This window comes from Tasmannia lanceolata, unplaced genomic scaffold (genome assembly GCF_043159265.1).
Source record: "Tasmannia lanceolata isolate RefF3 unplaced genomic scaffold, GAP_Taslan_0.1 ptg000044l, whole genome shotgun sequence".
NCBI classification, from domain to species: domain Eukaryota; kingdom Viridiplantae; phylum Streptophyta; class Magnoliopsida; order Canellales; family Winteraceae; genus Tasmannia; species Tasmannia lanceolata.
The window spans coordinates 16,822,537-16,845,429 of record NW_027518721.1 but is presented as its reverse complement, the minus strand read 5'-3'; the positions used below and the strand labels follow the sequence as shown (position 1 = coordinate 16,845,429).

At 38.2% G+C, this 22,893-nt stretch overlaps 1 protein-coding gene across 1 annotated transcript in view; it reads left to right on the top strand.

Annotated features, from left to right (window-relative positions):
- Window positions 1–549: 549 nt before the first annotated feature.
- The window catches only part of LOC143863742 (alcohol-forming fatty acyl-CoA reductase-like), a 28,265-nt gene continuing 5,921 nt past the window's right edge, over window positions 550–22,893 (top strand). Inside the window, exons 1-9 of the mRNA XM_077374502.1 lie at window positions 550–970; window positions 1,078–1,181; window positions 2,471–2,673; window positions 3,014–3,114; window positions 3,373–3,565; window positions 6,312–6,473; window positions 13,897–13,978; window positions 18,575–18,841; window positions 18,940–19,067. Of these exons, the coding sequence (XP_077230617.1) occupies window positions 880–970; window positions 1,078–1,181; window positions 2,471–2,673; window positions 3,014–3,114; window positions 3,373–3,565; window positions 6,312–6,473; window positions 13,897–13,978; window positions 18,575–18,841; window positions 18,940–19,067 (1,331 nt within the window). The 5' untranslated portion in view covers window positions 550–879. The remainder of the gene's footprint in view (window positions 971–1,077; window positions 1,182–2,470; window positions 2,674–3,013; window positions 3,115–3,372; window positions 3,566–6,311; window positions 6,474–13,896; window positions 13,979–18,574; window positions 18,842–18,939; window positions 19,068–22,893) is intronic.

The window sequence follows — 22,893 nt, the reverse complement described above, 5'->3', positions numbered from 1 at the left end:
AGATAAGTCGGAAACAAAGGAAGATGAATAGTAGGTAAAAAATACTCAACTTTCAAGTTTTTGGGATACAAAGAGATAGATAGTAAGAACTAACTTTCAAGTTTTCAAAACTTGCCCAAAAAATCAAAAAGGTGAAAATGGTAAAGTAAAAGAAGAGGGAAGAAGAAAAAAACAAGGTGAAAACTAGTTGTAAATGCCAAAGGGCATTTTTGTCCAACTTTTACTGACAATACCTCTTTTGTCCCGCATTCATAATTTCAGAAAAGCATGGGTACTATTGATAATTACGTCATTTTTTTGTCCCCCATTGATAATTGGTCCTAAAATTATCAACGAGGGACAAAAGTGATCTTGTCAGTAAAATCTGGATGAAAATGCCCTTTTCTTAAGCAACACATTTTATTTTTCCACTTTTGCATCTTCTCTCTTCTTCCTTCTTTTGTTTTTACTTTTCCATTTTTAACTTTGTTTCTCAGCAAATCTTTTAAATGCACGTAGACACTCTATAAAGTTCTTATTTAAAACCAAATGCGACCGAAAAACCAAAAACGTTTACAAAGGATGGCAAAGAATCGCTGATGGACTTGATATTTTCACCCTTTTTTTGTAGAAACACTCCCAAAGAGAAACTCACCAAAGGATGATCCAACATTTCTCAAGAATATTCCACAACTCCATCAATCTCTCTCTCTCTCTCTCTCTCTCTCTCTCTCTCTCTCTCTCTCTCTCTCTCTCTCTCTCTCTCTCTCTCTCAACACATCAGTAACCACTTTCTTGTGCCACAAGGCATCACATATAAATACATTGTTCCCATTCGAGTGACAAACCCTGACTCTCCTCTCAAGGCTATAGTTTTTTATTCTCATTATTTTCTTCGAAATGGACTTCCAAATGGATTTGGGGTGTATTTTACAGTCTCTGGAGCACAAAAACATCTTAGTCACTGGTTCTACTGGCTTTCTAGCAAAGAGTATTAGCCCCCGCCCCTGCCCTTTTTTATCTCCTTTTTCCTCTAGCTCTTTTGTATTGTCTGGTATATTTGTTTTTAATGATAGTTTTTCTTTCAAATGAATGTAGTTTTTGTGGAGAAACTACTTAGAGTTCAACCTCATATGAAGAGGCTTTTTCTTCTCATAAGGGCTACAAATGATGAAACTGCTAGGCAGCGCCTGCAAAATGATGTATACCACTACACTTCTTTCTCTGTAATATCATTTTTTTACTCCTCTATCACTCAAGCCTCTTTAAGGAGGAGGTGTCATATCTGTGAAACAACCAGTCACTCCAAAAGCTTAAGCTTTTGGAGACTGTTATTTAAGTTTAACACTCCCCTCACGTGTGGCCCCTCTTTCTATGGTTGGCCTACACATGGCACATGTGGCCCCGCTTTTGGGTTTGGCTATTGCATCTAGATTTTTGGTATCTAGGATGTTGGAACTCAGGACCTTTGGCTCTGAAACCATGTGAAAACTACCGTAACTCCAAAAGCTTAAGCTGATGGTATTAGAGAATGAAATCAAATCAAGATCAAATATTCTGAGATTAGAAGATTTGATTTTATTAGGCTATATTGGTTGGTTGGGTTAGATTAGGCAAGTGAATTTATCTAATCTTTTATACTTTAACTGACTTACCCATTAAAAAACTTAAAACTTAGTTTTGTTTTTCTTAGGGGTGTAAACGGATCGAATTCAGAGCGGATATGGCTATATCCGAATTCGATTACAGTATACACCATCTGAATTCGGATTCGGATTCGGATTTGACGGATATTTAATATCTATTACCGAATTCGTATCCGCCGGATATTGTTCGAATTCGGATATTATCCGTATCCATTTATCCGGTAAATTCAAACATTTTATTGCAGCACTTTATCTTTTTTCTCCTTCTTACTCAATGAATTTTCCAAATCCTAAAACTAGACCTCTACATTCTCTTCAAAAAATAAACTCTCAAACCCTAAAATATATGAGATCCTCTTCTTCCTTTTAAAACAAAGGCAGAGAGAGAGGGAGGCGGTGGGGATGGTTGATAGAGTTGGTAGTGGTCTTTGGATTTTTCCTTTTTTTTTTTATATGATGGAATGGGTTTGGGCTATTTTTGTTTTTGTTTTTTTTTTTCTAAAAAGAAAATTCACTTTTCTTTTAGAAACAAAAGATAGTGTGTCATTACTAAAAATAAACATTAATGATATTATTAATAATAAATAAAAAGGATTTACTTCTCGGATTCGGATGTTAAACGGATCGGATATACCATTTACCAGATTCGCATCCGCTAAGAGCCGGATATCTCATAAACGAATTCGGATAATATCTGCTTGAAACGGATTCGGATAATATTCGCTTTAAACGGATTTCGATGCGGACGGTAATCGAATTTCCGAATATCCATTTACACCCCTAGTCTTTCTAAAACATCGAACCAAGATGTTATGTATCATATCTTAACTTTGTTTTATTGTCAGGTTATGGAGAAGGAGGTATTTAGGATCTTGAGAGAGAAACATGGTAAGGATTTTTATTCATTTATATGGGACAAGGTCACTCCTGTTGCAGGGGATATCGCTTGTGAGAACTTGGGAATAGAGGAGAAAAGTATGAAGGAAGAGATGTGGAGAGAAATCAATGTCATTGTAAATGTAGCAGCTACTACAAACTTTGATGAGAGGTGATGTTGTAATGCAAATACTGTCATGTAGTATAAGAAAATGAAACAGGTTTTTAAAAACTCAGACTTGGACGATAACTCAATTTAAGTTAAAAGGGAATTGACATAAGCAAGTCCATAATTGGCGAGGTCAATATTTTATCGATTCGGGCAAGTTAAAGGAGTTTTGACTTTGTGATGACAAAACTCAGGCTTGAATGAGAACTTGGCCAAGACAAAACCGAGTTGAGTTGTGCGAGTCCATATTTGACTCAGTGCAGTTTTTAAACAGTGAACGAAACCTTTTTTTACTTTTCTTTTGAAATCTCAAATTATTAATTTTTTTAATAATTGTCTATAGATATGATGTATCTTTGATTACTAATACCATGGGAGCTAAGCATGTTTTGGAGTTTGCAAAGAAATGTGTGAAACTAGAGATACTTCTCCATGTGTCAACTGGTGAGTCTATAGAGTGAGTTACCAAAGGATAGATGATTATCATTATTTTTATCTCGGCTATGAACTTATTCTTGAAGTTTGATTTTCTACTGCTCCTCTTCTCCTACTCCTCTTCCTCTTCTCTATCTTTTCTTCTTCCTCCTCCTGTTTTCTCCTCCATTTATTATTTGATCTATGTGTTTGTAATTAAGAATTGATTTCTTCTTTTTGTTTGATAATTTAGCCCTCTAATGAATCAAATTTCATCTTGTGTTTTAGCATATGTTTCTGGGGAAAAGACTGGACTCATTTTAGAGAAACCATTTCTCATGGGTGAAACACTAAATCGAATCATGCGTTTAGACATTGAAGCAAAGATGAAATTGGCAAATGAAAGATTGAGGGAACTTCGTGTTAATGGAGCTACTAGAAAAGCAGAGACTACTGCCATGAAAGAACTCGGAATCCAAAGGTTTGAAACACTCAACTTGGATCCACTGTAGATTGCAAATTTTGAGATCAATGTTTTTAAAATCAGAATAGCCCAGAAATAGGCATGGTAACCAAAATACTAAGTTGAGTGTAGGTGTGTCACGCCCCCAAACCGCGTGCACGGTTGAGAACATGACAACGCCGTACACCTGCAAAGTAAATATTAAAATCATTAACAACTATCTAATTTCTGAATAATATTAAAGATCCAAAATAATCAATGATTTATCTCTCTCTCTCTCTCTCTCTCTCTCTCTCTCTCTATCTCTCTCTCTCTCTACCCATAACATCAATAAAGTCTCAAACACATGTCCGGATCAATACTCACTGTCTAAATTAAAATAGATAAACTACTAAACGTTCGTGGTACGTCCTAGGCTTCTGCTTCATTGCCAAGGCCACGAGGTTCAAAATCTGAAATTGTTAAACCACAGTCAACCGAAGTCCAATACATAACAACAAACTACTAGAGTGCAGAATAGCATGCCAAGAAGAATTCAAGGAATGATAAGTAAAAAAGAATCGATGTTCAAAATTGATGTTTATTCAAGACGTCAAATCTAAGGTCGAAAAGTCAATAGTCCATATCTAGTGTAAGAAGTCCACAAGTGCGAATGTCATAGTCCTTATAGGTCAAAGTTCAAAGAGATAGCAGATCGAAAGTGTTCAAAGGGGTCAAAGTTCCTATGACACTTCTTCTCATTGGCTTAGTCACATAATACAATAATATACAGCACAATATAGCGTGGTTCTAATGACATGTTATTTTGCACCGACTTTTCGCGATGTCGGAACTAGTTCCTTGTTCTTAATCACATACCTGTCGATAGGGCCAACGAATGTCCTCCATTAGCAGGATCTAAGTTCTTATATTCACATGTTGGCTAGTGCCATATATGCCCCACTGGCAAGGGTCTTTTTCGGAGTTCTCGATTCTGAGCCCCATGAAGTGTTCAACATTCATAGGTTCACATGGGTATCAAATTCATAGGGTTGTATTAGTATTAAAGGCATGGCAATGGTTTTCAAAGTTCATGATTCAAGGTATATTCAAAGTCAAAGGTTCTTTGCTCGGTTCAAAAATGATAGTCAGATTTTATTGAATTCAATAATTGAACAAACTATTACATGAATATTCAAAGAGAAGTATTCATATGATTCACAACAAATAGGGTCTCATCATGATGGCATGCTAAAATCACATACAATCTCAAATCAAAGCTTCGATCACAACATATTCTCAAGGAATTGAGGTGAAGAACATATGAAAGAATCAACTACACTAAATTAGTATGTTATCACGTACCTCAAAATATCTCTTATGCTTTCCGACTTGAAGAGCTATTAACCTAATGAAGTGTGTAACAAACATCACTACGGGGCCTGAGGAAGTACCTCAAAACGAAAATACAAAATCCAAAAAGAAATAAATTTTTCATATTTCTGGTGGTTCGGGCGCTCGACCCATCCCCTTCAGGCTTTCGAACAATCCTTCGGATGACTCTTCGGGCGTCTCTGAGATTTTTCCAAAATTTCCAACTCTTAGGTTTCGTTGTTCGGGCGCCCAAGTCAGGAGTCCGAGATCCCCTTCGGGCGTCCGAATACTTAGGTTCAGGCATCCGAATCTCGCGATTTGGGTTTTTACCTGCGACCCGCGAGAACATAGAATTTTACTGAATTTCACAATCTTTGAGGATTTGCATCTTATTTTTTTGGCCTCCGTTTTGCTCAAGGTGATGGATTCCTTGTGACGAAAGGGTTTCATTAAACCCAATCAAAGCACAAAAGATTCGCCAGACGTCGATTAGAAAAGAAAATAAGATTAGGACAAAAGTCACACAACTCTCAATTCTAATGACCAAATAGATTGATCTTGGGTTTGTTGGGGATTCAAGAACGTAACTAATCCCAAGGAATCTGAGATCAATCACAAAGATCATCTCAACCACAATCGTATGCCCAAAATGATCATCTTCCTTTATTCTCAACACAAATCTTAGTGTTTCTAAAGATCAAAACTTAATCTGGATCATAGTTCGGAGAATTCATATGGTGGCCGACCGTGAAAATCACAAGGGCCCCTTGATTTTTCATCCTGGTCAAACCACCTTTTTTGACTTCCCACTTAGATGAAAAATAAAGGGGCAGGGTTTTGACACGCTGCCCTAGTGATTTTCACGGTCGGCCACCATATAAAAACTCCATAGTTCGTACCTCGGACTACATTCCAAGATCTTCCACACACATCTTCTCCTAGGGTTGAGAAAACGTGTAGCTCTAGGGTTAGGTTTTGCCAAAGTTCACTTAGTGGTGTATTTATAGGGAATTAAAAGAATCCCTAATCTTTATGGTTTCTCCAAAGACAAAATACCCTCTCTTTAAATAGGTGACGGTTTTTCGTTTGGGCTGTAATTGGGGTATTTCAAGGTGAGACCAAGATGATAGGTTTTTTTCTTTCCACTCCAAGATTTCTACCGAATGGTTATAGCTCAAACTTAAGTCGATCTTTGAATTCTCAAATTGGCTAGTTCTTGAACGCCACAACACCATTTATTCAATAGGAAGTGATATATTTGGCCCCTTGTTTTACTAGGGACTGCCCCCTTAGGTGTAAAAGAGTAGTTATAAATACACTATAGGTGGCTGTCCAAAGTAGAAGAAAGGAGAGAATATATCAGTTCCCTAATCCATTTATTTATACAATTCTGCTACTTTATATCTTCCAGGGCTCGATTCTTTGGTTGGCCAAACACCTATGGTTTTACAAAGGCAATGGGGGAAATGCTTCTTGGACAACTTAGAGAAAATATACCACTAGTTATCATGCGCCCTACTATCATATCAACCACTTACAGAGAGCCTTTCCCTGGCTGGATTGAAGGCACCAGGTAACTTAAGAACTGTTGAATGTTTACGGTTTACCAGCTTTAACTTGTAATGCTCTGTCTTGATTTTTTATTGATGTTTATTTAATTTAGAGCACTGCTAGGGAAACGGGATCCCGTTTTGTGAAAAAAAAAAAAAACACGGGCATCAACCATTAGTGCCACGTCCACTAAAAGACAAAGGGAGCTCAAATCCCCATAAAAGCAATAAATACACCTTGGAAAGGGTCGGCTATGTCACTCCTGTTTTTATTTTCCACACGAAATCCCTTTTTCAAAGTGTTTTCCTTTAGGCCACGTTTAGATGCCTCGTGCTTTTATATTTAGATTTGCATTTGAGTTTTGGATACAAAATACATCAATCATCCTTATGCTCAGGATGTGTGTGTGTGTGTGTGTGTGTGTGTGTGTGTGTGAGAGAGAGAGAGAGAGAGAGAGAGAGAGGGACGTCTGGCTGCTGCGGCAGCATGGTCGAGGAGCAGCGGGGATGAAATTTAAAAAAATGAAGGTAATTGCCACTTCGGCATAAAGTCACGAGTTTGCTCCCTGGAGACGAGTGTTCAAATCCCACCCGGACTTACCCTGAGGCACGTAGTTTGTGGGCCACTGCGTGCATACGTATAGGAATAGTCCTACTCCCGAAGGGGGTGAGAACACCCTGCGTCATAAAAAAATAAGGATGAAGGTAATTGCCATAAATATTGATTTCCAAATAATTTCTTGCAGAACAGATTTGAAAATCAAATTTGTTTTCACTGTTGTAGCTGATTTGGAAATCTAAGGATCTGATCCAGTGCAAATGTGAGAAATCCAAATTTAAATCTTGTGGGTATCCAAACTTGGCCTTAATTTATTTTTTGATTCAAAGTTCAAATATTCCATAACTTGTTACAACATCAAACTCCACCAAATCATTTCTATTAATCTTCGATGATGTTTATCAGCAATAATCAGTGCTTATATATGGACTTACAATTAAACACAATAGAAGATAAGGATAATCACAATAATGGTAAGGGAAATGATAAATGCACCCCTTTTCATCATATGGGACAGCCAATTGCAGTGTATGTGGCAATCAACTCTGTTCAATCCTTCTGACGTGAAGTACATCGGCCCCTTTACAGTTAATGATACAATGCTGCTGAGTGTCCCAAGTGATGAAAAGGGGGGCATTTATCATTTCCCTAATGGTAATCCTAATCTAAGCCAGTTTCCTTATTTATTCTAACTACCTACGAAGATTTCTAACTCTCTAACAAAGATTTGTTCTAACTTTGCAAAAGGTTTCATGGAGAGAGATATTGAAGTGAGGAGATGATAGGAAAATAGATGGATGATTAGTAATATGCCATCACCAAAGGCAAGAAAACTGTAGCTAAATGCTTATTCGCGATGCTTAAAATTCCATCCCCATATTTAAGGAAATGATATCCCCTATACACCACCCCCCCCCCCCCCCCCCCCCCAACTCCCCGAAACGGATAAAATCCCCCCCTTTAATGGTTTCTGTGAGAATGGTTTAATGCTTGAGGTTAAATTCACCCCCTTCAATGTTTTTCTTTGCCTTTAAAACTTAACAAATAATGTTAAAGGGGGGGATTTTATCTGTCAGAGAGAGAGGGGGGTGGAGAGGGGCGGGGATATCATTTCCCTATATTTATTGTTGCGAAAGAGTTAGGGCAAAGGTATACGAACTATATTATATTATATGCAATGGCAACTGTATCCTCCGTCTCTGAATGTTAATTTTTTATGTTTAAAAAAATAATGTGAAATTTATTGGAGAGGGTACATATCCGTCTCTTTAAAAAATTGTCACTAATAAAAAAATTCAGTGACAAAGATGTGGGCCATCGCAATTTCTATCTGACATTGTGATGTCAAGACAATTGCAATCATATCAGCTTCAATTAAATTAACTTTAACATTGTCCAAAACAAACTTCTTTGGATGTCAACAATCCTTCCTATAGTATTCAAGTTTTTCGCGTTTAAAACATTTCCATTTCTTTTTTGGTATAGTTTTCTTAAACTTGTTTTCTCTTTTCATCTTCATGTTCTTAAACCTCGCATTCTTTCGAGTAGAAGAAGATGATGGTTTTCAATCATAAATGTAAGTACATTTAAAACAAATAAACTATTAGCATTATATCATTTTCCTATAAATGCATTATTTTTCTTAGAATAGCCTTGTTCACTTCAAAAGTGAGTTTCAATCTATTCTTGTTGAGAAAAGCTTCTGACACCAAGTTTTGCCTCATATCCAGAACATGCATCACCACTTGAAGATCAAGTATTTTTCTTGAAGTTAACTTCAGCATTTACCAATGAAATTTGAGGTCTGTGGATTGCCCATGTAGACTTGATCTTCTCCTTCAAACATTGAGTAGTTGTAGTAAGAGTTTTTGTCTCCACATATGTTCTTAGCAACACCTGTGTCCAGCACCCACTCATTTAGATTTTCCACCAAGTTCACCTCTATCACAACTGTTACAATCATATCAGCTTTGGTTGGATTAACCTAAACACTATTCGAAACAAACTTCTTTCTATGTCGACAATCCTTCCTATAGTATTCAAGTTTTCAGCATTCAAAATGGTTCCATTTCTTTTTAAGTGTAGTTTTCTTGAACTTGTTTTCTCTTTTCATCTTCATATTCTTTAACCTCTCGTTCTTTGTTTTTACTATAATTTCCTTAGAGATAAACTCTTTGGCTTTTTCTTCTTTTTCTTTGATTCTGTTATTTTCCTCTATCTTAATCTGAACTACTACTTGATCTATTGTTCATTCCTTAGTTTTGTGCTTCATTCCAATTTTGAAGTCTTTTCTGTTATTTTCCTCTATCTTAATCCGAACTACTACTTGATCTATTGTTCATTCCTTAGTCTTGTGCTATACTTGAAATCTTTGTTGAGTAGCGCGCTATTGCTATAGCTTAGGGCTTCTATCGCGTTGTTATAGCGGCTTCATTCCAATTTTGAAGTCTTTCAAAGATAATGTCAATTTCTCTATAAGAGAACCAGCCATGAATGCATCAGGTAATTTCATACATTAGCCAATTCTCTAACTAAGAATTGATACTCATCAATTTTTCTAGACACATTTTTACTATCTTTCATGAAAAAATCCAAAAAGTTTCCTATGGAATATTTCGTATTTCTAACATTTTTTAAGTGCATATTTTCTACCTAGTGCATGCTAAATATCCGAAGAATGCGTATAGGAATAGTAAACATTGTATAATTCGTTTAACAATCCATTCAAGATATGATAACTGCAAGCATAATCGGCTTGATTCCATCCATTAAATTTTGTAGCGTTTTCAACTGGTGATGGTTGGGTAAGTGCAACAGCTGCCCCAATTTGTTGTAATGAAAATAGGATATGTTGTCTCCACTACTTGTAATTTGAACCATTGAACTGTTTGATTTTTGAAAAATCAAGAACATCGGTTACTCTAATGTTTGTAACAGTGGTGGAAATAGAGGAGGACTTGCGGGCCTCAGTAGCCATAATCAAAACATGATTCTTGATATTGTTGGAAAAATAGATGTATGATGGATGCTCAATAATATATATGACAAAACTGAATTTGAAGATTGTTGAAAAAACTAATTACTAATGAAAGTGGAGAGGCAGATGCACATATCGATTTTGACGACATAACCCTTGCTAGAAAAAAATTGTTTGTTGAATGAAGAAGAAAGCTAAGTATTACCACTTGATCACTCTCCTTAAGAATCGTATCCGCCCCCTACTGTGCAATCCAGGATCCTCGGACCAACCTCCAAGATAAAACATCTCGTAGGCTCCAGTAGACATGCACTAGCTTATTGACCTTCATAGAATCACTTAAGAACTGCTCAAACATAGAACGGATACAGAGGAATAGAGTGCGGAAAAATCTTAAGGAGAAAATAATTAGTTGTGTCTATGTCTATATTGTTTTTTATGTATCTGAATTCTGGGTGCTGGTGTTCTTCCCTCTTTATAGAGAAGAACACCCCCAATAGGAGAGGAAGAAATGTTTGTTCAGAGAAGACGGACCACAACATTTAGAAAACGGTAATAAAGACGTTGGATATAAATGGATGCTTAAATGGCGTCTGTTCAGAAATAAAGATTGTTTAAAACTTAAACATAGATTTTGAACGATAAACAAGTCATTTAGGATGTAAAATAAAATAATATTTTATTGATGATCAAAACCAAGACCTCGGATCATGGCCAAGGACCAGTGCGGCGCATGTGTGTGTTTATTTTAGTTCATGTAAAACTGATGCAAGCCTCTCCTAGGCTTCTTGGACTAAGGATCGGGAGAGTGACAAACAAACACTCAATTGCTCAAGAATTCGGATTCAAGAAAAACATATTTGCGCAAGATCGGTAAAATGAGCATATCTCCCTCGATATAGGTCGGAATGACTTGATTCAAAAGCATAAATTTTAAGGACTCAAAGATCTACAACTTTACTGACAAAAGTCTGCTTAGAAATGTTGGGTGTGATAAATAGCCAAATGGATTTCCGTCTAAAATATGAATACCATTAATAAAACCACAAGCGAAGAGATGAAGAAAATGATTAAGCAAAAATATAACCTGCTAGAGGGAGAGGGGTACAGAAATCTCTACCGTTCCTTTGAAGGAGACGAGGATTTAAGGTATCAAGTCGCCGACTATCCCAAAGGACAAGGAAGAGACTTGCTAACTTGTACCTCAAAGGCGTGAATAGAGAAATGGATCCCTCTCAAGAAATGTGTTGGCTTCCTTTTCCAACTCATATCTTCAACCAGCCATCCATGGTAGGTATTTATAGGGAGAATTTGACTCTTTACATTCATGATGCATTTACTCTCCAATGAACGTAAAGGCCATCAAGAGTCCCCAAAACACCACTTACACGTGCATGAATTTTCAATGTTTAAGTCTCTTTTAACCAACATGTAAATATAATAAAGTGCATGTAATGGCATCTAAATTAACCATTGAGGTGCATAAGTGCAAGTACATGCACATAATCAAGCACATAAATGGTGAGACTTAAATTATTGAAAATATCTAAATACATTTCATTGTACGTAAATTGGGTGAAGGGCATACAATGAACGGTCTAGATTAATTCATGTACATATAAGCTCAATTACTTCCATTTTGATCAATTAGGGGGTCCCATGAGACTGATCAGACATAGATTATTAATACGATCTCGATTGTTGCATAGGGTGTCCCTTGATTGCATAAGATCGCATGCCATCACCATGTTAGGAATTAATTGATATCATGGTAGGTCGTGTCCTTTTATTTTATAACACAATGTGCAATGTGTTAGGCCCCATAGATATTGCCTCTGTCCGAGAGTCCAGTTCCATTTCCAATGGAGACTGTAGGTGGTGGCCAACCATTAAGACAAAGGTGCATTAACCCCGTCATCCTAACTCTCGTTCGGTGATTCATTTTGGGATACATACTTGGTGAGATTGTCCCATTATAGAATCATTAAGGGATAAACCCATCCTCCTATACACCAAGTCTTTAGTTTACGGAGTAATATGCCACCTAGGCAAAGGGAAAGTCCGGCCATGCAGAGTCAATATCCAACAAGAAAAATGCTGGAAATGGCTCGAAATGGTGATGGAAGTGGATGAATGCGAATGGACAGGTTTCTGGAAATAGAGTGGGGCAAAATATAGAAAGATAACTTCAATGGCTACTCTTCTAGGTTGCCAAGGAAGATAGGTAACATCAATTCTTCTAAATTGATGGTTGCAACTCTTCAAGGATGCAAACAATAGGGGAAAGCTCCTACTCTTCAAGGAAAGAGTGAAACTCTTCTAGGTTTCAAGGAAGAACTCTTCAAGGTTCAAGGAAAAATACACTAAGCAAATTTTCATTCAAATATTCAACTAACTCCATTACATATGTTTGATACTCTTTAAATAGAGAAATACATGAGAAAATTCGTTCAAACTAGCTCACTAACTAATTTAGGGACTCACATACATCATTAATAGTTTAGGAACTCTAAACACATTAACTAGTCAAAGCTAGCAAACACAGTCTACCAAAATATCCATAACTCTTCATCCCCTTAGCCAAATTAAGACCATGAATATCCGTTGGAAAGCTAATTCAAAGACCTACAACTTCCTAGTTAAGTATTTTCTCTGATTTCCCCATCTAAAGGTCCAAAGAGGGGCTCCAAAAAGTGGTCAGACTCATTAATGCGGGAATCCAGCTCGATCGGCGTGTTCATGGTGGTCTTTATGCTCAATGGATTCAAGTTGGACATGGGCCTTGTGTTGGGCTTGGATGCGGGCTGACCTTCTTAGTTGCTTAGGATGGTTCATCTGGGCTTCAAACTTGTCAACCTCATGGGTGTGGGCTGCATCAAAAACTTGGCTCACCCAAACAATTTTAATGCTCCTTGAAAGGCCCAGGCCTTTTCCTGCGCACCGCCTCTTATAACGAGGCAAAAGTTTCTTCCACTTTTCAATGTGGGATTAAATGCTTTCCATTGGCTTTCAAACACACTCTCACAACACGCATGGTCTTGGGTTCGAGTTTCAAGGCAACACTTAGGGCAAGCTTCGCTACCATGAATTTATTTCATGATAAATTAGCTACTTCATGTGGTGAGGAGGCTCGGAGAGGGATTTTTTCCGGAATACGGGGGAGAGTCAGTGAGGTGAGGACAAGAATTTTTTTCAAGAAACAAAAGACTCCACTCCAAATGTGATCGACTTTTTCCTAACTTTTTAGCCATTGCTCACCCTCGACTCATTCCTGCCCTCTCAAATCTCTCCTTCTCCCACCTGCCTTACCCCTATTACACCACTTGGAGACACTGATTTATCATGAAAAAAAATCCTGGCTTAAAAGATGAGAAGCCACGGATTTGCAGATTACATACACTACTATCGTCGATAATTTCATTATCTTCAAATTAGTTACTTGATTTATGACCAAGATTGCTGACATACCCTAATTTTTTTTTATGACAAGGGGTATCCACACCCCAATTTTAGGGCGGGACTATTCCCTACGGATGCGCTCAATCACCTGTAAACCACGCACATCGGGTAAGCAGGGGGATTTGAACTCGCATCAATGGGGAGCATACCCATGACTTTAAGCCAAAGAGCCACACCTGTACGGGTTATATTCCCCAAATTTACCTAACAAGAAATTTAAAAACATTTTATTGCTCCTGTAATCTCTCTCCTCTCTCTCTCTCTCTCTCTCTTACTAACTGTAAATAATTTTCTTGGGATCTTCTCATAACCTTCATGTCTTGGATATTCTTCACTTCTAACTGCAATTACATTCAGCACTGGAAAGTGGTTGTAGAGAAATCAAGAAAATTTTGATATTTATGCATATTACCCTTTCTAATCATACTTTATGTACTTTGGGTAACTGCAGAACCTTCGATATATTTATAGTGAATTACGGAAAGGGGAAGTTGAGAAGCGTGCCCATAGATAGAAGGATGATTCTCGATGTGGTAAGCTTGCTCCCTATGTTTCCTTTCATGGTTATGAATGTATAATATATGTATTAAGTATACTGTGTGGCATCCTTCCTTAAGTTGCATGTAAAGAAAAAAAAGGGAAAACTTTTGAAAAAAATGTCCTACAGAACTAGTAAAATACAAAAAAATTGCGATTAAATTCAAATAAAATCACAAAAACAATAAAGAAGATGTGAAGATTTCTACTATCTTTGAGAATACTCAACTCAACTCAACAAAGCCTTTGTCCCAAACTAGTTGGGGTCGGCTAAATGAATCCTTTAGAAAAAATTCATGAAGATGGTGAAAAGAATCTACCCGACTCTAATCCTTGCTCTAGTTGGGTTCTTCTACGTGGATCATTTTCTTCCATTCTATCCTATCCAAGGTCATGTTATCTGTTATGTTCCTAGGTATCAAGTCTTTCCTCACTGTTTCTACCCAAGTTGTTTTCGGTCTGCCCCTACCTCTTTTTATTCTATCAACTTGACACGAATCGCCTCTTCTCAGTGGAGCATCCAAAGGCCTACGTTGGATATGTCCAAACCATCTTAAGCGGTGCTCTCTCATCTTCTTCTCAATTGATGCCACCCCCACCTTTCTACAGATGTCTTCATTTTTAATTCTATCTAACCTTATGTGGCCGTACATCCATCTAAGCATTCGCATCTTTGCTACATTCATCTTATGCACATGCTGCTTCTTGGTGGCCCAACATTCTGAGCCGAACAGCCATGCTATCCTCACAGGTGTCTTATAAAACTTTCCCTTCAACTTGGTAGGGATTTTACAGTCGCACAGAACCCTTGAGGCAAGCTTCCACTTCAACCAACCTGCTCTTATTCTATGGTTTACATCATCTACAATCTCTCCTTCCTTATGTAGAATTGAACCAAGATAGCGAAAGATATCCCTCTTAGGTACCTCATGTCCAGTCATATTTACTACACCCTCGTCCTGCCTCCTTGCATTGCTAAAGTTGCACTCCATATACTTTGTCTTAGTCCTACTCAGTCTAAAACTTTTGGATTTCAAAGTAGTTCTCCATAATAATAGGGTTAATGCTCTTTCTCTCCTCCACAACCTTGAAATTAAAATTTTATCATATGACCCTAAAACGAAGCTCCTTAGGAATATAAATACTTTCAAATACCGAAATTACCCTTAATACATGATAAAGTGTAATACTACCCAGAAGATCAATCATCGACATAATATAAATCACAATGAATCAATGGATAACATACATTTACATCTTGTTAGAAAATGTTAAATAAAAATTAGTTCACAAATAGCATAATAAGTTGATAATTAAGATAGTTGTAAACAATAAATTTAATGAAAATATGCAGGTATGCAGGGATGCATGCATGTATTCTATATATTATAGGATTTGCTAAGGGACCATCGCAGAAGGCATTTTATGGAATGGCTGTTCCATGAGAGTGCAGCTATGTAGGCTCACTTTTCAACAAATTTGGTCTTATTCATTCAATTCATCTGAGGTGGCTGCACTCTCACGCAACAGCCGTTCCGCAAAATGCCCTCCAAGATGGTCCCTAGCAAATCCCTGAGAATGTCTAGACAATTTCACACAAAGATTTTTTGTGGCCGAGGGAAGAGCAACATCATAGTTTGAGTTGTCTTATTCATTTAATTCATATGAGGTGACAGTTTTCTATTGAAAAAGAGAAGCTCCGAAGTACTTTTTGTGAAATTGCCTAGCCACTTCATAAATATGGGGAAAATGTTTATGGTCAATTGACCTGATCTTTTCTGGTCCGTCGACCAGAAACATAGTGGGAGCCATGTTGTTTGAGTGTTCCAAACCATTCATTTGATGGGCCCTGACATATATAGGGTATTCCCAAAAAAATCAGCTCCATTGGATCATCCTAACCCTTCGATTTGTGGAAGTTAAAATGGAGAGATTTGTGGAGGTTTATACCCGTCCATTTTAACCTCCATAAATCGAAGGATTAGGATGATTCTATGGAGCTGATTTTTTGGGCACACCCTATCTATGTCAAGGCCATCAAATGAATGGTTCGCTTAACCCAAACAGTGTGGGGCCCACTATGTTTGTGGTTGATGGACTAGATTAGTTAACTGGTAGATCAACCAGAAACAATTTTCCTCTCTCTCTCTCTCTCTCTCTCTCTCTCTCTCTCTCTCTATAAGCTTATCTGCGCTCGAGTGCAAAAACAGGGTTGGGCTCACATTGTTGGGGGTATCCAAAGCATTCATTTGGAAGGCCCTTTCATTAGGGCTGCAACTCGGGTCGGGCGGGTCGGGTTTTGGAGATCCCAACCCTACCCGAGAAATATCTCGGGTCGGGTCGGGTCGGGTTTTTTTTCGGAAAACCCACGATTCCCAAACCCGGCCCTACCCATGATAAATCTCGGGTCGGGTCGGGTTTTTTCACGTTGACGCAATTTTTTAAGGAAAATTCTTGTTTGGCAAGGCAACTCAACTCATAGAAGCAGAAATTACACTCACATTACACTTGAATCAAACAGTGATGTAATTACACTCACATTACACTTGAATCAAACAATGCGGTAATCAAACAATGTTGTAATTACAATCAAACAATGCTAAATGAAACACTTGAATCAACTCAACTCATAGAAGCAGAAATTACACTCACATACAGTAACAGTGGGTGCGTGGGTTTTCACTTTTAACTTTTAACTAACAATAGAAAAAAATGTTCATACTATAACTTATGTAACTCGGGTCGGGCCCCTTCAAACCCGGCTCGACCCAAGATTCATGCGGGCTTTTGAATGCTAAACCCGGCTCGACCCGAAACCCATGAAACCTGAACCCAACCCAGGGTATTTCGGGTCGAGTCGATGCGGGTCGGGTAAAACCCGGCTCGAGTTGCAGCCCTACCTTTCATGGATAGGGTGTCCACCAAAAATCAGCTACATTGGATCATCTTAGGGTATCCACCAAAACTCAGTTCTATTGGATCATCTTATGGTGTCCATTTGTGGGATGAAAAAAATGGGCAACTTAGTGGACAAACCTGTCCATTTTCACCCCCACAGATGGACACCCTATGATGATTTAATGAAGATGATTTTTGGTACACACCCTATTCATGATGGGGCCTTTCAAATGAATGCTTAGGATCACCCCCAACAATGTGGCCCCACCCTTGTTTCCTGCACTCGAGTGCAAATAAGCTATTTGCGCTTGAGCGTAGAACCCTTTTCTCATATATATATATATATATATATATATATATATATATATATATATCCCCAACAATGTGGCCCCACCCTTGTTTCCTGCACTCGAGTGCAAATAAGCTATTTGCGCTTGAGCGCAGAACCCTTTTCTCATATATATATATATATATATATATAGAGGAAAAGGATTGTACGCTCGACCGTACCTAAAGTTAGGTACGGTAGAGTGCCAAATCACATGGGTCCCCCATTTTTGGTGGGCATCTAAACCATTCATTTGCAAGGCCCCATCATAGATAGGGTGCATACCAAAAATCAGCACCATTGAATCATCCTAACCCCTCCAAAACTGGAGGCTAAAATGGGCAGATTTGTGGACAAACACTGTCTGTCCATTTTGGCCTCCACAAATGGATGGGTTAGGATGATCCTATGGAGCTGATTTTTGGTATGCACCCTATCTATGATGGGGCCTTGCAAATGAATGGTTTAGATGCTCACCAAAAATGTGGGACCCATGTGATTTGGCACTCTACCGTACCTAACTTTAGGTACGGTCGAGCGTACAATCTTATTCCTCATATATATATATATATATATATATATATATATATATATATATATAGCAGAAGAGAAAAGAAGAGAATTTTTTGAATTTTTTAAAAATTTTATGAGAATTACACCTCACTTTTTTTGACTTTTTCTAACAAATGCATCCATTCAACCCACATATTTTCAATCCTACCCCCTCCTTTATGCTTTTTAACAAAGGCACCCATTAAAGCCGCATAATTTCAATCTTACCCCCCTCCTTTATGGTTTGTTAATAAAAAATCTATAGGGTGATCTTTACCATCTGATTTAAGAGGAATTATGGAAACCTCTATAGATTGGAGGGCTAGAATCAGCCTATGGAAATGGTTTTTGGGGCACAACCTATTTATGTTGTGTTCCATCACATGGACGGTTTGGATCAACCTATGACGTCGTCCGTACAGTTCTTTGTCGGCCCGTGCATCGCACAGGGTTTTTTACTAGTGTGTGTGTGTGTGTGTGTGTGTGTGTGTGTGTGTGTGTGTGTGTGTGTATCTATATATGTATGTGTGTATATACATGGGATTTGCAAAGCAATTTGGCATAAAGCCATTTCGCGGGTCACTTTTTCAGGAGAGAACAACAACCTCAAATGAATTAAATGATAAGACAAAATTTGTTGCTAGGTGGTTGTTCTCTCCTGACAAAATCTCCTGAATGGCTTTATGTGGAATTGCCTAGAAACTCCCTGTGTGTGTGTGTGTGTGTGTGTGTGTGTGTGTGTGTGTTTAATTAATGAATGTATCTTAAAACTGGATCAAGCTTATGGATTTTGACATGAGGCTTGTAAGTACAGATCCCAGGAGACATGGTGGTAAATGCTATGATGGTGAGCATGGTGGCTCATTCAAATCAACCCTCATTATTCATCTACCACATTGGTTCGTCTGTGATAAATCCTTTTTGTATCTCCAAGCTTATTGATAGTATGTACAACTACTTTTCTATGAACCCATGCATCAGAGAGGATCGAAAGCCCATTAGGGTTTCTAGGTTAACAATCTTCAACACCATGGCTAGCTTTCGCAGATACATGACTCTACGTTACAAGATACCACTCAAGGTTGGTTTTTGGATGTATTGATATATATAAATCCCTAATCTATAAAATACATACTAATGGTCATTAACCTCTATTTGGTTGTGGATTCTTCTCTTTAGGGGTTGGGATTAGCGAATGCAGTATTTTTCCAGCATTTCCATAGTCTATACAGTGATTCAAGTCGAAAGTACAACTTCAACATGCGTTTGATGAGTCTATACGAACCTTTCTTGTTTTTCAAAGGAAGGTATGTGTACTCCCTCTTGCATCGATTCGGCAATAGTAAAGATGTCAGTAAAAGCTACCTTTGTTAACCATTTTCTAGAGCGACTCGATATCATAACAAGTGGAAGTCTATATGCCACTGCCTTCAAATCTCTCTCTCTCTCTCTCTCTCTCTCTCTCTCTCTCTCTCTCTCTCTCTCTCTAAAGTGGAAGACAATCGACCACTGCCTTCAAAGCTCTCTCTCTCTCTCTCTCTCTCTCTCTCTCTCTCTCTCTCTCTCTCTCTCTCTCGTTTTACACTTTTCTCTTTACTAATCCCAAAAAGTTATCAATAGCCAATTATTGAAGCAAAAAATAAAGATATGGCTACCTAGGGGTGCAAGTTTGGCCCTGTCAGCTCTGAGCTCGAACAGGGTCTGGGCTGGATTTTCCAACCGTGAGGGCGGGTCAGGGTTCATTTTCTAGGCCCTGAGTCAGGGTTGGGTTTAGGGTTAATACCTCGGGTCGGTCCGACCCGACCCGAAGTTTTCTGTTATAGAATTGAACCATTTGTGCATGTTTCTTTTGCTAATGTTTTCTATTATCTTGGATTGATGTTTCTTTAGATTATTATTATTAATTGATTGTCTCTGCTGCCCATCATGTTGTTGAATTCATATTGTCTTATTTTGTTCCTTTTCTCTGTTTATTGATCATTTTGTTATATATGATATGTAGTTGTTTTATTTTTGGCACTCTTAATAGGTATTTGCACTAGGGTCAATCAGGGCTAGCCCGACCCAATCAGGGCCAATCAGGACGGGCAATGGGTTAAGGGCCGAGATAATGGGATCCAGGGTTGGGCTACGGTTTTGAAAAACCCGACCCAACCCGACCTTGTTGCAGCCCTATGGCTACCAATATAAAAGCAGAGTGAAAGAATCATCTCCTAGAAAATATATGTTTTTCCTGTGGGATTTGCTAGCATCCATCACAGAAGGCTTTTCGCTGATGGTCTGTTGCATCTGACAGCAGCCACAGAGGCTCACTTTTCAGCAGATTTCATCTTCATTCACTCTGTGGCTGCTGTCAGATGCAACACACCATCCTCGAAAAGCCTTCTGCGATGGACGCTAGCAAATCTCTTTTCCTATAAAGGGAAACTAAAAAGGCTGCTCATATTCACACCACCATGTTTTCATAATGAGACTAAACTCACCTCGACTTTTATTATTTAACCAGCTGTCAAAAGAAATTACAATTTCCAAAAAACTCTCAGCGGTCAACTAAAAAATAAAAGACAATGTGAGTTTGTTTCATTATCCTAATATGGTAGTGCAAATATCACTAGCCTTTAAAAAAATCAAATTTTAGGATAATAATTTTTTTTCAAAAGTAGGCAAAATAAATAAGGCTATAATGTAATAATGTTCATAAAAATGTAAAAATGACGTAGCTATATCTTGATATGGAATTTCAGGGGATGAACGCAAAAGGCATTTCATGGACCAGCTATTGCATGGGAGAGCAGCCACATAGGCTCACTTTTTTACAGAATTTGTCTTATTCATTTAATTCATCTAATGCGGCTGCTCTCTCATGCAACAGCTGGTCCGCAAAATGCCTTCTGTGATGGTCCCTAGCAAACCCCATGTCGATAAAAATTTAAAATAACGTAGCTATGTCATTAAATATATATATATATATAAGAGGAAAATGATTGTGAGCTTGAAGCTCATATAGCTTATATGAGCTTGAGGGCCCAAACACATGTGGGCCCACATTGTTAGGATGATCCAAAGCATTCATTTGAAAGGCCCTTACATAGATAGGGTGTGTACAAAAAATCAGCTCCATAGGATCATCCTAACCCATCCAAAAGTGGAGGGCAAAATGGACAAACACCGTTTGCCACAAATCTGCTCATTTTCCCCCTCCACTTTTGGAGGGGTTAGGATGATCCAATGGAGCTGATTTTTGGTACACACCCTATCTATGATGGGGCCTTGCAAATGAATGGTTTGGATCACCACAAAAAATGTGGGACCCATGTGTTTGGGCCCTCAAGCTCATATAAGCTATATGAGCTTCAAGCTCACAATCATTTTCCTCTATATATATATATATATATATATAAGTAAAGGGTTTCTGCGCTTGAGTGCAAAAACAAGGGTGGGCCCACATTGTTGGTGGGATCTAAAGCATTCATTTGAAAGGCCCTTTCATGGATAGGGTGTCCACCAAAAATCAGCTCCATTAGACCATCTTAAGGTGTCCATTTGTGGGGTGAAAAAATGGGCAGATTAGTGGACAAACAATATATGTCCATTTTCACCCCGTCAAATGGACACCCTATGATGATCCAATGAAGCTGATTTTTGGTACATACCCTTGTAGACACCCCATTTTGACCGTCCCCTTAACCTTCTAATTTTGTGCAAAACTCCATCAAATGAATGAATTAGGGTCCCAAAATTCACCCTAAGCTAGGGAGGGATCCTACCAAGCTCCCTGCAAAATTTCGTCGAATTCCGAGCTCGTTTGCCAAGCGAACGAAATGGGAGAGTGTCCGTAGTGTAAATCACTAAAAGGGGGGTGGATTATCCTAGATGGGGCTGTCCAAGGTAAAAGGGAGTGCGAATTTGGCATCTTCTTATATAAGCCCATTTTTGTTACAAACAGAGGGCTTTTCATTTTCTCTAAAAAATAAAAAATCGCAGAGGAGAAATCCCCCAAATTACGAAACCCTAGTCCACCGATTGTCATCTCCGGCATCTTCTCCGGCAATACTCTAGCTCCGGCTACATCCCCGCCAACCCTCGGCTATCTTTCATTGCTGCCATTGATCCTATCTATCGATTCCGGTAGAAAATGCAGAGTAAGGCAGATCGAGAGAATCAGAGAAGTAGAGCAATAGATCTGGAGATGGGGAGATATCATTACCAGATCTAGAAAAATCAGAGAGAGAGAGAGAGAGAGGAAGAGGCCACCACCATCATCTTCTTCTTCGCACCTCCATCGCTTGATCTCCTCCATTGTTTCCGGCTGAAGCTCCAGCTTAGCTCCGATCGATCTATTTCCTTATAAGTTAAGCTTATTCTTCTTTTTTGTCCCCTCATTTTTTGCCTTAACCTCTTCTAAATCCTCTTGTTCATCTTCTTCTCCGGTGAGATCCCATGGATTCCGGCCAACTCCTATGCTCCGGCAAGCCTTGATTCCCTTCTCAGATTACTTCATCTTCCTCCTAGCTAGCTCTAAGTCATGGATTCGAGCTTTTAAACCCTGATCCATAGTTTTGAGCTTAAAAACCGTAGAATCTTCATTTTCTAGATTTGAAACCCTAGCTCAAACTCCCAAAAACCTTAGATCTAGAGAGATAGAGTCTTGATCCATCATTTTACAATGTTAAATCCATAGATCTTTCATCATTCATCTTTTCCTATACAGGAACCCCAAATTCGAGTTTCATTCTATTGAAAATCTTCAGATCCAGACCAAATTACATGGAATTTTGGTGTTAACTGTTTTGTTCTTGCAAGTGTCGATACATAATCAACTGAAATTCCGGTGATAGCTCAAATTCTCATGATTTTATTCACAAAGAGAGAAGGTAGCAGAAATTTGGAGCAAGAAGTAAAGGAATCCAAAGAAATTAAGAGATTTCAAGTATTTTGTATATATTCTTTTGTTTGGTTTCCTTTGATTATACACTGATGTGCTTGAATAACTTCTTTAGTCTTTATCTCTTTTGATTAAATTCTTTCAACTGTTTGTGATATGATCGATTTCCTGTGCTAATACTTGTGTATGTTAGTAAGAGTCATATACTATGTTTTATAAGACTTAGGTTAGGGTGTGTTTTGAATTCT